Source organism: Ranitomeya imitator, chromosome 3 (genome assembly GCF_032444005.1).
Source record: "Ranitomeya imitator isolate aRanImi1 chromosome 3, aRanImi1.pri, whole genome shotgun sequence".
In the NCBI taxonomy this organism is placed as follows: domain Eukaryota; kingdom Metazoa; phylum Chordata; class Amphibia; order Anura; family Dendrobatidae; genus Ranitomeya; species Ranitomeya imitator.
In genome coordinates this window covers 89,143,423-89,160,228 of record NC_091284.1, presented here as the reverse complement: position 1 = coordinate 89,160,228, position 16,806 = coordinate 89,143,423, and the positions used below count along the sequence as shown (strand labels likewise).

The 16,806-nt window shown below is 44.2% G+C and overlaps 1 protein-coding gene across 1 annotated transcript in view; it reads left to right on the top strand.

The window, feature by feature from the left end:
• The window catches only part of ITGAE (integrin subunit alpha E), a 135,461-nt gene that overhangs the window by 105,123 nt on the left and 13,532 nt on the right, over positions 1-16,806 (top strand). The window contains exons 24-30 of the mRNA XM_069761094.1: positions 5,015-5,094; positions 5,484-5,561; positions 6,355-6,427; positions 6,509-6,616; positions 8,506-8,562; positions 10,953-11,051; positions 12,756-12,851. Coding sequence (XP_069617195.1) covers positions 5,015-5,094; positions 5,484-5,561; positions 6,355-6,427; positions 6,509-6,616; positions 8,506-8,562; positions 10,953-11,051; positions 12,756-12,851 — 591 coding nt within the window. The remainder of the gene's footprint in view (positions 1-5,014; positions 5,095-5,483; positions 5,562-6,354; positions 6,428-6,508; positions 6,617-8,505; positions 8,563-10,952; positions 11,052-12,755; positions 12,852-16,806) is intronic.

The window sequence follows — 16,806 nt, the reverse complement described above, 5'->3', positions numbered from 1 at the left end:
ATCACTAGGGTTGAGCGACCTTGACTTTTTTAGAGTCGAGTCAGGTTTCGCAAAACCCGACTATCTCAAAAGTCGGGTCGAGTGAAATCGGCCGATTATGTCGTAAAGTCGGGATCGACCGAAACACGAAACCCAATGCAAGTCAATGGGGCAGCATAGTCGGCAGTGAGTGGGGGCCAGGAAAACACCTAGAGTGCCCATTTTAATGGCAAAAACATCCATTCTTCTTAATGAAGCTTGTCAATCTTAATTTCCCTTACAATAATAGTTAGGCATTGGAAATTGGGGGTCATTTGGCTAAAGTTGTTGGGGATAGGGCTGGTTCAAGTATTTTGTGGGCCCAGGAAATCTGGACCACGTCACGGCAGTGGAGCAGGGCGAGGTGAGTATTTAAACTTTGCAAGTGCTGTGATCTTGAGCAAGCAGGGGGGCCCACTCGTTGGCATTGGCACTGGCACAGGGCCCCTCAAAGTACGGCGGTGTGTTTGCACGGCGGTGGCGCCTCCCACCGGCAGCGACACTTTTGCGTACTATGAGGGGCCCTGTGCCAGTGACGTCGCCAACGAGTATGCCCCCCCCACCTGATGATGGAACTTGCACTTTCATCTTCACCTTCCTCTCTGTCCCCTTGTAAGGTGGTATAGTATGTGGGAAGGGGAACCTGAATTTCAGCAGGGTCAGATTCTGGCTGTGTAGTATGCAAGGGGAATGTAGTGGTCTGGGGCAATGTACCAGCAGACTCATCTATCACTGGCTGGGCAATGGGCAGGATGAGGAGGAAACACAGATATAGGCCCAAAGAATAAAGTGGGCTAAATGCAGTTCAAAATTGGTAACAGGACTAACCAGGGGGCATTGCTTTGTTCAGTGGAGGACAACTGTAATGAGAGGCTGACACAGTGAGTAGGCCCAAATCAGTAAGTAGGCTAAATGCAGTTCAAAATTGGAAACAGAAGTAAACAGGCGGCACTGGTTTGTTCAGTGGAGAACAGCAAGGAGCGGCAGACACCGTTAGTAGGGCCAACAAAACAAGTAGGCCAAATGCATTGTTATATTACAAAATTTAACGAGAGCCTCAAAATTGAAGCTAAGGAAAGGCAACCTGGAGAACACCTTGGAGCGGCAGACACCGTTTCTAGAACCCAACCAAACAAGTAGGCCCACTGTTGTGAATTCTGTTGTCAGGCTCCCTCCTGTGGTCATGAATGGTACTTCGGCTGGTTCTGTCCATGGACTTTCTCTGGTGCCTGTGGGTGTTTCTGAGTTTCCTTCCACAGGTGACGAGGCTAATTCGTTAGTGGGCTGCTCTATTTAACTCCACTTAGATCTTTGCCCCATGCCAGCTGTCAATGTTGTACTATGGCTCTAGTTCGCTCCTGGATCGTTCTGAGTTCCTGTTGCTCCAGCAGAAGCTAAGTTCGTCTGTGCTATATTGCTTGTTTGCTATTTTTTCTGTCCAGCTTGCTTTTGTCAATATTGCCTTGCTTGCTGGAAGCTCTGGGATGCAGAGGGGCGCCTCCCGCACCGTGAGTCGGTGCGGAAGGTATTTTTCCCTGCACTCTCTGCGTGGTCTTTTGTGGGTTTTTGTGCTTACCGCAAAGTAACCTTTTCTATCCTCGGTCTGTTCAGTAAGTCGGGCCTCACTTTGCTAAATCTATTTCATCTCTGTGTTTGTATTTTCATCTTTACTCACAGTCATTATATGTGGGGGGCTGCCTTTTCCTTTGGGGAATTTCTCTGAGGCAAGGTAGGCTTTATTTTTCAATCTTCAGGGCTAGCTAGTTTCTTAGGCTGTGCCGAGTTGCATAGGGAGCGTTAGGCGCAATCCACGGCTATTTCTAGTGTGTTTTGATAGGTTTAGGGATTGTGGTCAGCAGAGTTCCCACGTCCCAGAGCTCGTCCTTATTATCAGTAACTATCAGGTCCATTATTTGTCCTAACCACCGGATCATAACAGCCCACTGCAGTTTTTAAATTAAAAAACTCTTCAACAAGAGCCTGAAAATTGAAGCTCAGGAAATGCTACCAGGAGAACACCTTGGAGCGGCAGACACCGTTAGTAGGCCCTACCGAAATAGTAGCCCCAATGCAGTTTTCAAATTCCTATAGGCTGAAAACCAGACAATTGACGCTCAGCTTTTTTCAGAGGAGGACAGCTGTATTGAGTGGCGCAGACAGACACAGATAGTAGGCCTTAAACAAAAAATTTGGCTCAATGCAGTTTAAAAAAGGTTACAGGGGTACACAGGCAGCATTGGTGTGGTCAGCGGAGGACAATTTGAATTAGGGACTGCAGACAGACTTAGTAGGCTGTCGCCTGTGGACCATGCATCCACCACATTAACCCAGTGCGCCGTAATGGACACATAACCTTCCGTGGACATGCCTACTGGTCCATGCGTCTGTTGTCAGGTGCACCTTTCTTCTCTTAGATTGCCTGAGTGCATGGACAATGCAGACTTTTACATGCTGGTGGAGGGCTGGGATGGCTTTTCTCGCAAAAGAAGTGTTGACTGGGTAGCTCGTACCGTGGTCCAGCATAGTTCATCTGGGCTTTATAAATATAAAATAAAGAAAAAAAGTAGGCTCTATGCACCTTCAACTAGGTTCCAGGGGTACACGGCCAGCATTGGTCTGGTCAGTGGAGGACAATTTCAATTATGGACCGTAGACAGACTTAGTACACCTACAATTAAAAAAAGGATGCTCTATGCAATTTAAAATAGGTTCCAGGGGTACACTGCCAGCATTGGTATGGTCAGTGGAGGACTATTGGAAGGAGGGACCGCAGACAGGCTTAGTAGGCCTAACATAAGAAAAGTAGGCTGTAGGCACTTCAAAATAGGTTCCAGGGGTACACGGGCAGCAGTGGTGTGGTCAGTGAAGGACAATTTCTATTATGGACCGCAGACAGACTTAGTAGGCCTAACATAACAAAAGTAGGCTCTATGCACTTGGAGTTATCTTGCAGGGGTACACAGGCAGCATTGGTGTTGTCAGCGGAGGCAGATTGTAAGGAGTGTCTGACAGTTAGCACTCCCAAAAAATAAATAGATGTTAATGTCTCGCAATACAACAAAACCAAAAAACAAAAGGGTGGCATACTTAGGTACAGGGGTGGGCTCCTCTGCTGAGTTTCAGACCTAGTAATTTGGCGCTAAGTATTTACTGGTGTAAATATAGGACACTGCCCCTGACTATTTTAAGTAGCATCATACATGTCAACACATTGGTATTGTCAGTGCCAGGCATTGAAGGATGTCAGCGCATAGACTAAACATTGGTGGAGCTGTGAGAGATAATTTTGCAAGTGGTAGAGCACTGTTTGAGCTGGGGGGGGAAACTGTCTTGTGGCCGGCGGTACAGGCCCAGGGCCCCTCATGTTACAAAGGTGTATCTGACGTTGGTTGCGCGCCACCACCGCCAGAGACACTTTATTGTACTATGAGGGACCCAGTGGCAGTGCCGTCGACCAAAAGCGTGCACACCCACCTCTTCAGACAAACGGCACTCTCACGGGTGCTTGCACCAAGTGGCGAGACCACGGCCCCGTGGGGGGAGTTTGCCCATTTAGGGAGGTGTAAACATGTCGTATGCTGGACAAACAGCTGCTGCAAATTACGAGATTGGAAAACTCAGTCAGACCAGTCCACAAGCAAGACCTTTTCATAGGAAAGCTAGGTGTCAGCCGGGAAAGGTGGGGCAAAATAATTCGAAATCCAGGAGTGGTTCATTTTAATGAAGGTTAGATCATCAACATTTTGGGTAGCCAGAGGAGCCCTTTTTTCGGTTAATATTGAACCAGCAGCACTGAATACTCTTTCTGATAGCACACTAGCTGCTGGGCAAGCAAGCTCCTGCAATGCATATTCTGCCAATTCAGGCCAGGTGTCTAATTTGGATGCCCAGTAATCAAATGGGAATGACGGTTGAGGGAGAACATCGATAATGGATGAAAAATAGTTAGTAACCATACTGGACAAATGTTGTCTCCTGTCACTTTGAATTGATGCAGCAGTACCTGTCCTGTCTGCGGTCATAGCAAAATCACTCCACAACCTGGTCAGAAAACCCCTCTGTCCAACGCCACTTCTGATTTGTGCACCTCTAACACCTCTGGCCTGCTGCCCCCTGCAGCTCGTGTGAGAACCATCACTGGCGCTGTGTGCTGGGAATGCCTGAATCAAACGGTCAACAAGAGTTGATTGTTTGGTTGCTAATATTTGTTCCAAGTTCTCATGTGGCATAATATTTTGCAATTTGCCTTTATAGCGAGGATCAAGGAGGCAGGCCAACCAGTAATCGTCATCGGTCATCATTTTAATAATGCGTGGGTCCCTTTTGAGGATACGTAAGGCATAATCCGCCATGTGGGCCAAAGTTCCAGTTGTCAAATCTGCGGTTGTGCTGGGTTGAGGGGCAGTTACAGGCAAATCTACGTCACTTGTGTCCCTCAAAAAACCAGAACCCGGCCTTGCCACGCCACCAATTTCCATTGGCCCCGGAGAAGCTTCCTCATTAAAAAAATACTCATCCCCATCATCCTCCTCGTACTCCTCCTCCTGTTCGCCTGCTACCTCGTCCTGTACACTGCCCTGACCAGACAATGGCTGACTGTCATCAAGGCTTTCCTCTTCCTCTGCTGCAGGTGCACAAATACGCTATGAGGCTAATATACAAACAGATATATACACTACACATCAGTATAAAGTATTTTTAACTTTTTTGTGGTACATAATAACTGGGGGGCACCCTCCGGTGTTTTGCACCCTTATCAGCCCATCTTTTCTAAGCAAGGTTTTAATTGTAAGGTATGCCTGATTACCTTTAATTTCCCCAGTTCTGATGAGTCCTGGCTTGGCACATAGACAGGTGAGACAGTAGTGATAGGGGCCATATTAGGTACACCTTGTCTTTGTTTTGCCTTTTTATAGTTTATTTTCTAGTCCCTGTGAAATGACATGAAATTACTTTGCTCAGCAGTAATAATATATATATCTATCTGTTCATGTAGGAGACATTTTCTATCATTTGGCAACTAACTGAAAAGACATTTTTTGCTCCGGAGGCTACCATTTATTATGTGGTTGACAAGTAAGTATACCTTTATATTTAGTCATTTTAGTACTGTTTAACCTATGTATCCTATATAATCAGGAAATTGGCTCTTTTGTCGCCTTTAGGATTCTGCATAAAAAATATTTTAGAGATCATGTACCTAGAGCGGCATCATCTGTGAAGCTGACAGTGGTCACAACTTTGCCAATTCCTGTATAAAGGAACTGCATTTATTCTGTCCATGTGGCACTATTTATATAAGGACCACACATACTGTATGTTCAGTCTTTAGTTTTTACAAAAGGTATCACTAAGATGCCAATATGATGTTAGTTTTGATGATCCCTACTCTTGAACCCACAACCATATGTCATGACTGTATAATATGCTATTATTTTTTTAATATATAACTTCACTGATTTCAGCTTTAACAAAGTCTCAGCACCGCTGGTTCAGAAAACCGTGTTCCTTGTAAGACATTCCTTCAGCGCTGTCCTCTCTGTGTAAGTCCTGGAAATGTTTCTTGCATCAGGGCTTTTATATTGGCATAAGATATTTTCTTTAATGTCCAGGAATTGTTTGGCTGATATGTGCACCATGAGTAGATGTAACAAGATGCAATTTACACACTTTAGGATCTTTAGAAAAACATTGGTGTGATATTACAATATGTTTAAAATGAACCTGACAGCAGGATTTACCCCCATAATGTGCTAGGAGTGCTGTATCAGCCTCATAATATCCTCACCCTGAAGGGTGGTATGACAGATAAAAAGGAGAGCCATTTTCTCATTCAGTGCCTGTGTGTGGAGGTGTGCAGACCTTCAGTAATGCTTGTGTTTGCTAGTGACTCAGGAGCAGGACACTAATCCAAGCAGGCGAACCCGCACTACTGTATGGATGGTTAGCTTTGTGTTTTCATTTTGTGTTGGAAAAGACTTTTGTTTGGCTATTTCTCCTTAGCGGTTTATGAAGGTTTTACTAAACCAACCTGGACATTTTACTGAAAATCACTTCCTGTGCTAACCTGAAGCACAATCGAGCAAGTAGAAATTCTTTACTAAACCAGCCTGGACATTTTACTGAAAATCGCTTCCTGTGCTAACTTGAAGCACAATCAAGCAAGTAGAAACCCTTTACTAAACCAGCCTGGACATTTTACTGAAAATCGCTTCCTGTGCTAACCTGAAGCACAATCGAGCAAGTAGAAATCCTTTACTAAACCAGCCTGGACATTTTACTGAAAATTGAGCAAGTAAAAATCCTACAGTACTTATCATTTATCTATTGTTTTAGCCAACAGGCAGCACTTTATGTGACAATGCCATCTGCTCCAGCATTGTATGAAGAGGTCCAATATACATTTAATGTAAGTGTGCAATACTCCTAAAGTTTGTAATGAAAGCAGCTTATTCACCCCCCGATTTAAAACATAAAATTGTATCCTCAGGTGAATGCAGAAAATCCATTCTCTGCTGAACTGAGTCTGGAGTTGCAGGTCCCCATTAAACTGAGAAGTGTTACTATTTCAGAAATACAATTTATCCAGAAGATCCAGGTGCGTTCCCTGCCGATGATCTGATGTTCATTTAATAATCACTGTTATTTAGGGGTTATAAATCCTACATAACTTCAGCACATGACCAGAAATAATTTATAAAAAGTTGTGACCAGCACCAGGAATAGCAGAAATTAGTACATTATCAGCAGGGGTGGACATTGACAGCTGTCTGGACCTCCCTGCCCAGCATGCCACGTATGATAATCTGGCCATTAGACCCCTGGAGCCTTGGCTCTGAGCAACAGGCCAGATTGCCCTCACTGTCACCTCCCTGCAAGCAGGGGTGTGCATAGAGTTCACAGAGCACCATAGCAAAAGTTCTATTTGGAACCTCTAAAAATATATATGTTTATATTTTTTTTACTAAGATTAAGATAAATATCTCCATTAGGATTCGGTTCTGCTGAGCTCAGCCATGTACATATTGTAGTAAATTATATGTCTGGTATCTATGGCATCTGGTATTTGATAAAGGGTTACTCCCCAAATAAATCAAGTTATCCCCAAGGAATAACTTACTGACTTTTGGAGGACTGACCACTAGGACCGCCAGCAATCCTGGGGATAAGCACAGCCATGAATGGATTGGAGGGGCACTTGCTTTTCTTTCTGCTATATTCATTGCCTATGGAACAGATGGAAAGAGCCGAGCGCAGTGCTCAGGAGCTCTCTAGATAATGAAGAGCGCACAACTCTGCTCCATTCAGGATGACACTGCAGACCCCTGTTCTCAGAATCTCTGGGGGCAGTGGATGGATGACGCTGGCCCTGCCTGCTAGGGCCCCCTCCACCTCCGGCCTCTGGTGCAGTAATAGTAGAGACGAGTTGCGGTGAGGGAGTGAATGGCACCAGAATAGCAGGACATAGCTTATTGGTAGCTTGTTACTGTGTGACAGCCTGGAGCAGCTGAACAGATAATCAGACACCGGGCTTGAGCAGAACTAAGTAGGAAGTCTGGTTTAACTCCACTACATGTTCTAATAAAGCACAATACAAAATAATAAAGATTGTAAACCTCACCAAAATAAATGTCCCAAACGTACCAAACAAATGCAAAACTAACAAAAAAGAAAGTGCAAAGACTCAAGTAAATGGATAAAAAGGAAAAATAAAAATCTTTATTAAATTATCAAACGAAAATAAATAGCCAACATAACAAACACAGAAAGGAGGGATGAGTGAGCCCTTATATGTCCCCTATCCTCATTACATTGTTTATTGAATGGGACTTTAACATTGTTGGCACCTCTGTTTATTCTCAGTGCATGATGTGAGGGCTCACAATACAGTATGATGCCCTTATAAACCCATACAAAGTATGAAGTCCCCCACACAGTATTAAGCTCCTACATGCAGTATGATGGCCCCACAGCTGCCATACAATATGATGTCCCTACAGCCCACACACAGTATAATGCCCCAATAAGGCCCTACATACAGTTTCAGGGTCGGAACAGAGCCCCCTACAAGTAATGACATTAAAAATCTGAATATTACTCATCTCACCCTGTTCCCCCATTACTCTGGTCTGTGAATGGTGTGCACTGAGGCTCCTTGTAGCTTACATGATATAGTGATGTAATCATGCCTGCAGCGATGAGATTTGGACGCTCAGGCTGAGTGGTGCAGCAGGGAGCCGACCGCTCCCTGATCCACCATACTATTCATTTCACGAATGCAGCACCTGTGAAATTCTGATGACGGGTGGGGCGGGGGTGGGGTCGGTACCATTGGCACCAAGCCCCCAACTCACGGGTCCCCACTGTAGCTGTGTAGACTAGAATGGGTCTTTTATAACGCTGTTGCGCTGTATGAGAATTTTTACTTTTTTGGAGATTTTTCTTCGTATGTATTAATAAGATCAAATCTTACATTTTTTTTATTAGAATTCAACTCAATGTAGAATTGAAACCAAAGAGCAAATATGTGGAAATGGATTTAATGTAAGTATTATGTGAATGATTAAGATAATATATTCTGATAATCATAAACATCATACAAAGTATTTCTAGGATCTGTGGAATAAATGCAAATTTATTCAGGAATTCTACATTAGATCAGTATTACTATAAAGGTCCTGGAGTGGCAGATTTTGGTACATATTTGGCCGCAGGCTTTTATGTTAAGAAATCGGCCTTCACACCATACAGTAAGACACCTCGATATTTAAGCACCATAACACATCTTCTCCACAAAGCTGCCATTCATTGCCGGTCAATAAACTCGCCGATACCAAACATTTCTTTTGTCCAATGCTTCTATGCTTCCAATTCACATTATACATTTTTCTTTCACATAAATATACAGTAATAAAATCTATCACCACTTTAACGAGGGGGAAGCTAGGATAAACAAGGTGTAACAGCCTTAATTCCAGCCATATCCAACCAAGACGCTGCATCAGGGACCAAATGTCTGCACTTGTAGCAACATTTCGGGGACCTCTCCTTTTTTAAACACTCTACTTGTAATAACCTACATCATGAATAAGGTTGCACCACATGATAGCCAACACCAACCGCAAATGCAGATAATAAAATCACAGGCAATATACTTAAACTTGTCACAAGATGGCAGTAGGTTAACAATGCATATTTTCTTACAAGAAAGATGTGTATTTTTATAACATTACAAACATAATGTATATTGTGAATTGGAATTTATCATGAATTTAGGTAGCGACTATTATTACTGACCACTGCCGCTTTTAGCCCATGCATTGCCAAAAGTAAAATCCACAGTGAATGACAATGTTGTGGATTTTTACATCTATGGTATACTTTGAATTTCGTGCAGATCTTTTCCATTTCGGGATGAGGAGTTGGAAACCTCTTGTACTTGTACTGCAATTGCAACTAATTTGTTGTGCAAAGTCTGCTCACGCTGGTTTTCGCAGCATGCTCTTCACATATGTTAGGAAATGCTTTGTAATGTGCCTGTAATTTCAGTGGCGTAACAAGAGTCCAAAGAGCCCCGGTGGAAAATTTTGACCTGACTCTTCCCGCCTGCATGTTGGTCAGGTGTCTGGGCCCTTGTAGAGTTCTAAATCCTATAAAGATATGCGTCCCCCCTCCCATCCTGTACTAATGTCACCCATCCTGGACCCTGCCTGGTATAATGTCCTCCATCCTAGGCCCTTCCAGTTAGAATTTCCACTAATCTGTGCCCCTTCCTGTGATAATGTCCAACATCCTTTGCCCCTTCCAGTAAGACTGTTCCCAAACTATGCCCCTTCCTTTAATAATGTAACCATCCTCATCTTTTCCAGTAATAATGTCCCTATCTCAGGCCACCTCCAGTAATAATGTCCCCAATCCTGAAGGAGCCACTTCCAGTAATAATGTCTCCCTTCCTGGGCCCCTTCCAGTAATAAGGTAACAATCCTCGCCTTTTCAAGTAATAATGTTCCTATCCTAGGACACCTCTAGTAATAATGTCCCCAGTCCTGAAGGAGCCACTTCCAGTAATAATGTCTCCCTTTCAAGGCCCCTTCTAGTAATAATGTCCATGATCTTGGTGTAATGTCCCCTTCTTGGTATGATGTCCCCCCTCTTGGGAGCATCCTGGTGTAATGTTCCCCATTCTGCAGCTGTTCTCTAACACATTTAATATATATATATATATATATATATATATATATATATATATATATATATATAATTCTTATCACATTCCCATGCTCCCCCCACGACACTCAGCTTTCTCTTCTATAACAGGCACAGAGGCCGGCAGCTGACTTTAGCGTGCTTGCTTTGGGTGATGCATATCGTCACTGCTATGTGCTGCCTGGGACTAACATGGGACTAAAATGCCGACATCAGCTTCCATCCTCTAATTAGCAGGAACAATGTTTTGCAGTGCAGGGAACCGGTGGGTCTCTGCACCGCGATACATTTCAGATGTGTGTCCTTGGGGTGCTCCTTTAAATAATACCAATATAATAATTGGGGTAAAAATAAAAGGTGCCTGTGTCAGCTAATAGAAGGTGTAGTTTTCTTTTGGCCTTATAGAGGGTACAAGATGAATATTAAAGAGTCATCCATCTTTTAATACTTTTGGCACAGATCTCACCAACTACCACCTTTACTTTGATTGATGTAAAATAATAGGCTAAATTAACCAGCAAACACCCCATAAAATGCCAAAATTTTCAGTGTAATCACTTGGATCCCACTACAGTTTAACAAGTGCTATCACATAACCTTACGATATGTCATATCACTCGCCTCTTAACCCTTGAGTTCCTGCAAAGTAAACTGGTAGAAAATCAAACCGTGTGATATAACATTACAAAGCATTTACAGTGTTCATTAAACCCACTTCAATTTGTCAGGACAAGGAAATCACGTGCTGCTTTATCTTGTGCAACGTCACATCTGGAAGGGAAGAGATAAAGATACATACAAGATTATTTTTGAAAAAGCTTGATGAGGTAAGGATTGATTCCCTTGTTGATTACACGCTCCATCTATTTCTCATTCGTCTTAGGCTGGTTTCACATTTGCGTTGAAAAACGCAGTGTTTTAAACGCAAATGCATGTGGTGAAAAAATGCGTTTAAACGCGTTTAAACGCTGCGTTTTTTAGACGCATGCAGTTTTGCATGTTTTAAAACAAACGTGGCGTTTTGACGCATTTACATGCGTTTTTTCCTGCGTTTGCGTTTTTGAAACGCATGATGAGAAGTGTGGGACAGCTGCCAATCATCAAAATCAACTAGAAAACCCACTATAAACAGAAATAGCTAGGGTTAGGCTTAGGGTTAGAGTTAGGGTTAGGATCCCTAGTAACCCTAGGGATCCTAACCCTAACCCTAGGGATCCTAACCCTAACCCTAGGGATCCTGATCCTAACCCTAACCCTAGCCCTAGGGATCCTAACCCTAACCCTAGGGATCCTGACCCTAACCTTAACCCTAACCCTAGGGATCCTAACCTTAACCCTAACCCTAACCCTAGGGATCCTAACCCTAACCCTCAGGGTTAGGCCGGGGTCACACTAGACCGTAATACGGACGAGTGCAAGGCGATAAAAAATCGCATAGCACTCGTCCCAATGTTAATCAATGGGGCAGCTCCCATCATCCGATATTTTCTCGGCCGTATTCAGGATCCGAGTGAAATCGCAGCATGCTGCGATTGTCAGCGTTTCTCGGCCGAGAATCGCCAATGAAAGTCTATGGGGGTGAGAAAAAATAGCACAGCACACGGACCATCAGTGTGACTTGCGAGAAATTCTCAGGCATTGGGCAGGTGACAGGAAAGGCTCAGCCATTATTTGCTCATTTTGCAAGTGTGTGAGAAAATCTCACCATACGGATGTCACACGGATGTCACACGGATCATTTAATGCGAGAAAATCGCATCCTCGCACTGCACACGGATCATTGTTTTGGTAACATTTGTGCGATTCTCGTGCGTCAAAAACGGACCGTTTTTTTATACGTTGTGTGTGTCCCCGGCCTTAGGGTTAGGATCTCTTAGGGTTAGGGTTGGGAGGTGGCTTATCAGTGTGTATTCTTGTTTTTTTCTATTAAAACGCATGCAAATGCATGTGCTTAAAAACGCATGCATTTACATAGACAGCAATACGTTTTTTTGCCGCAAAAAAAACACATGCGTTTTTTTGCGGCAAAAAAACGCCGCTAGAAATTACTGCATGTTGCATTTCTGCAACAAAACGCATGCATAGAAACGACGCATGCGTTGTCAAAACGCGGCAAAACGCATGCAAAAAAGCATGCGTTTTTAATGTTAAGTATGCGTTTTTTTGCGCTAAAATGCAGCGGCAAAAAACGCAAATGTGAAACCAGCCTTACTTTGCTGCTTCTTCCATTCTTCTTGTGCAGAATTCAATGTTGTTATTTGTGGGTAATTTTACAATTTTTGAAATAGCTGAACACCAAAATATGAATGACATTCAGAACTCAGATGCAGATGATCCATGGAGTATCTTCTAGTAACGAAGAGTATAAATTACAGACCTAGATCTGCAGAATTGGGGTTCACTTCTTCACTTCTTGGCTCCCATGGTCGGGAGCATTGAGGATATGAGCGTCTCCATCTTACTGTGCGCTTTCTTTTACATCGATGCACAAATATCTTTTGCACATTTGTACATTTCTTTTCTATTTGTAGATAGTAAAGGAAACACAAGAACTAAATGTCACCGGAGAAATTCTTTATGACCAAACATTGCATGTAAACCTAAAGGAACAAGAACACAAGGCGCAGGTGAGCTACAGAAAGCTGTATAGATATAACCCTCAAGGGTACTAAAGGGTAACAGAAAAATGCTACTATCTTCCAAAATGTTTGCTGTGTCTGTCTACAGATTGTTTGAGGTATTATACCTCAGCCCCATTCACTTTATTAGAGTAAAAGTAGTTTTCTGGGCTAAGAAGATGATGTCTGCAGTAATGCGCACACTATCACAATTCCCTTGTGCGAGTTGGCGGTCACAAGACCATAACTAAGCTAATTGCATACTTGCTGTCATGTGCCGATTAGAGTTTCAGAGTCTCTATTGAGAGAAGTGCAGAAGAATCTAGTCGGCATGTGACCGCAACATTGCAAATACATGTGGTCACATGACCACCATCTCTCACGCGGAATAGAGGGGAATCACAACTGTCAGAATTCGATAGTCGTTTTGTGTGTCTGCAGATTTTACTTCTCAGCCCAGAAAACCTCTTTAGGGTATGTTCACACGTTCAGGATTTCCATCCTTTTTTTTTCAGGACTGTTTTTTTAAAAAACTGCAGCTCTTGGCAGAAAACGCAGGTCCTTTTTTTGGTCCTTTTTTGTCCTTTTTTGATGCGTTTTTTGATCCTTTTTTTTATGCAGTTTTCTAACCCTAACCCTAACCCTAACCCTAACCCTACCCCTAACCCTACCCCTAACCCTAACCCTAACCCTAACCCTACCCCTACCCCTATTCTAACCTTAGTGAAAAAAAAAAAAAAATTCTTAATTTTTTTATTGTCCCTACCAATGGGGGTGACAAAGTGGGGGGGGTGTCATTTACTATTTTTTTATTTTGATCACTGAGATAGGTTATATCTCAGTGATCAAAATGCACTTTGGAGCGAATCTGCCGGCCGGCAGATTCGGCGGGCGCACTGCGCATGCGCCCGCCATTTTGCAAGATGGCGGCGCCCAGGGAGAAGACGGCCGGACGGACACCGGGACGCCAGGTAAGTATAAGGGGGGGAGATTAGGGCACGGGGGGGCATCGGAGCACTGGGGGGGGCATCGGAGCACGGGGGGGGCATCGGAGCACGGGGGCGGGATCGGAGCACGGGGGGGGCAGCCACACTCCGCCCACGCACTTCCGCCCGCTCCCCCGCACTTCCTGCTGCAGCGGTTCTGCACATCAAATCGCAGTAAAACCCGCAGATATATTTTTGATCTGCGGGTTTTACTGCGGTTTTGACCTCACAATGGAGGTCTATGGGTGCAGAACCGCTGCGGTTCAGGAAAAAGAAGTGACATGCTCCTTTTTTGCCGCAGGTATTCTGCGCGGCTTTTTAAACGAAATTCCGGATCATGTGCACAGCAGTGACTGTTTTCCATAGGGTTACATTGTTATGTACCCTGCATGGAAAACAGCTGCGGAACCGCTGCGGTTCCGCAGTAAAAAACGCACTGTGTGAACATGGCCTTAATGTGCATTTCCAGATACAACCTATGCAACATTTTTTGGAAGAACGTGTCCATGAGTTTTATTTCTCGTACAAACCCTTTAAAATGACCATTTATGTGTCAACACTAGAGACGGGAGAATCAATTCGCAGAGCTCCAGTCCATCAGCCAGGTTAGCAGTATGTGACCGCTGGACGGGAGTCTATGAATCTCCTCTTATCGCACAGTTTTCCTTCTCTTTTGATTAGCTTTGATGGTGTGATGTCATCAATACTGAGCATCGTACACATGACATCACAACAGCCTAGATAATCAAAAGAAGAGCTGGTAAAGCTGAGAGGATAGAGGAGATTCGCAGGCCTCCCATCCAGTGGTCACAGACTATCGACCTGGCCGATGGACTGGAGTCCTGCGAATCAGTTCTCCTATCACTAGTCAACACCCTCATATAACATTACGTAGACGTTTATAAATGTAAAATATTATACTGATACTATCTGAAAACTATGAGGAACCTTCATGAAACTGGACAATTTAGGGAAAAATGAGTGACATGCATTAGAAAGCAGCATATGTGATGTGTGATACATGTAAACTTGCTTGGGAACAATCAAAAAAACTTGAAGATAAATCCTGCAGAGGCAAAACTACACAACATTGCCTGCCTCAGCATGAAATAGTGGTGTAAATGCATTGACAGTAATAAATAAACATTTGTCTAGCAAGCTATGAGGTGGGGATATAAGTATATGGTGAATAAGATAAATACATAGAAGCCTTGTGTCATGTCCCCATATGAGATCACTAAAACACTTTTAGTTAAGATGAAGAAATGTGTATATGGGCATGTAGGTCATAGGAAGCTGAATAAACTGATACCTTCATATCTACAATCCAATGTCTTATTATAGAGATATTCATGTTATTCTTACATGTAAATGATCTGTTAAGATCTATGGGCTGGATATAGATCTCTGTGAGACTCAACCTCCAAAGCTTATTTTAAATAAAAGGGGGCGTTACCAGTGTAATGTGTAATGGTCACTCTCTGCTCTCCTGATCTCACTGCAGGTCTGTGTATGAGTAGGTTCCCTCGCCAGCATTCGGTTTTCAGCGTTGGAGGCGGGGTTGCCGCTGGTTCAGTGACCACTCTGAGAATACAGAGCGGCAGCTGTAACTGTGCCAACGGCCCTGACTGACAGCTGAGCCCCAATGCAGAAGGAGTATCAGTCAGGGCTGTGTGCATGGTTATAGCAGCTGCTCTGTATTGTCAGAGCGGTGACTGAAAACCCATGTCTTCAGAACAGCTTATAGCCTGCAATGGCCCCACTGCCACCTCACTAACACCAGAGCTGCTGCAGTCCCCGAATCTACTGTCTCTTTCCCCAATATTTTGTAGAATATAAGGCCGCAAGCATAGGGTCCTCTCCCCTCCGTACCTGTCTGTCACTATTGGTTTGTTCATTGTAATTTCTATTTGAGTTTTGTATGTAACCTCTCCTCATGTACAGCATCATGTAATCAATGGTGCTCTAAAAGATATTAATAATAATAATCCTGTGTATGATGTTTCACCCAGTCCTCACCCATATCCTCCTTGCCAACTTACACACAGCAGAAAACTGCAGCAGTTGGCACCTTTGTTTTATCATCATCAGAGACATGCTTCGGTGGTCTGCAGAACGTTTACACTACCCCTCCCACGTACTCATACTCCTACAGAGCAAGTGGTTGGGCATCAGTGCATTCAATGTCTTCCAATTGTTGGCCAGGTCCAGGTGGATGGCCAATGGAAAGACAGCCAGCAGGGTCATCAAAAAGCAGAGGTTACTGCTGCATGGCTTGGGGTTCAGATTGCTTGACTGATTTGCAAGGGTTGAGGTGAAAGACAGATGCCCATGGGTCACAGGTGCAAAATCTGTGCTTTCAGTGAGGTTCCGGGTGGAAGACAAAGCAAAGGAACTGAAGGCACTCTCAGCCAACCAATCTAAAACCACATCTCTTTGTTCTGGCCCCACCATTCGTCCAGCAGTACTCGTGCCTACGAAATTACGTAGAGCGCCTGCTAGGGCTGTGGGATACTCGGGCTGGGTCCGGCGGTACTTAAAGGGGTGGTCCCCGTAGCAGTGATTCATTCCGTGGCCCTGGGCATCCAGTTAAAGGGGTGAATGGAAGTGGAAATAAAGTCTACTTTAGGAGTGTTCGTGACACCAGCTGTTGTACTCGGCCAGGGATGGCCGACCCTGCTTAACCCCTTTCTGACATCTGACGTACTATCCCGTCGAGGTGGTATGGGCCCGTATGACCACTGAAGGGATAGTACGTCATCACCAATCAGCCGCGCTCATGGGGGGAGCACTGCTGACCGGGGCCGGGTGTTAGCTGACTATCGCAGCTGACATCCGGCACTATCAAAGATGATCACAGCATTCCGACGGCACAGGGAAGCATCACGCAGGGAGGGGGCGATGTGATCGTGTTGCTCCGAGGGTTTCCTACCTCCTCCTCCCTGCAGGCCCAGATCCAAAAAGGCCAGGGGTTAGGG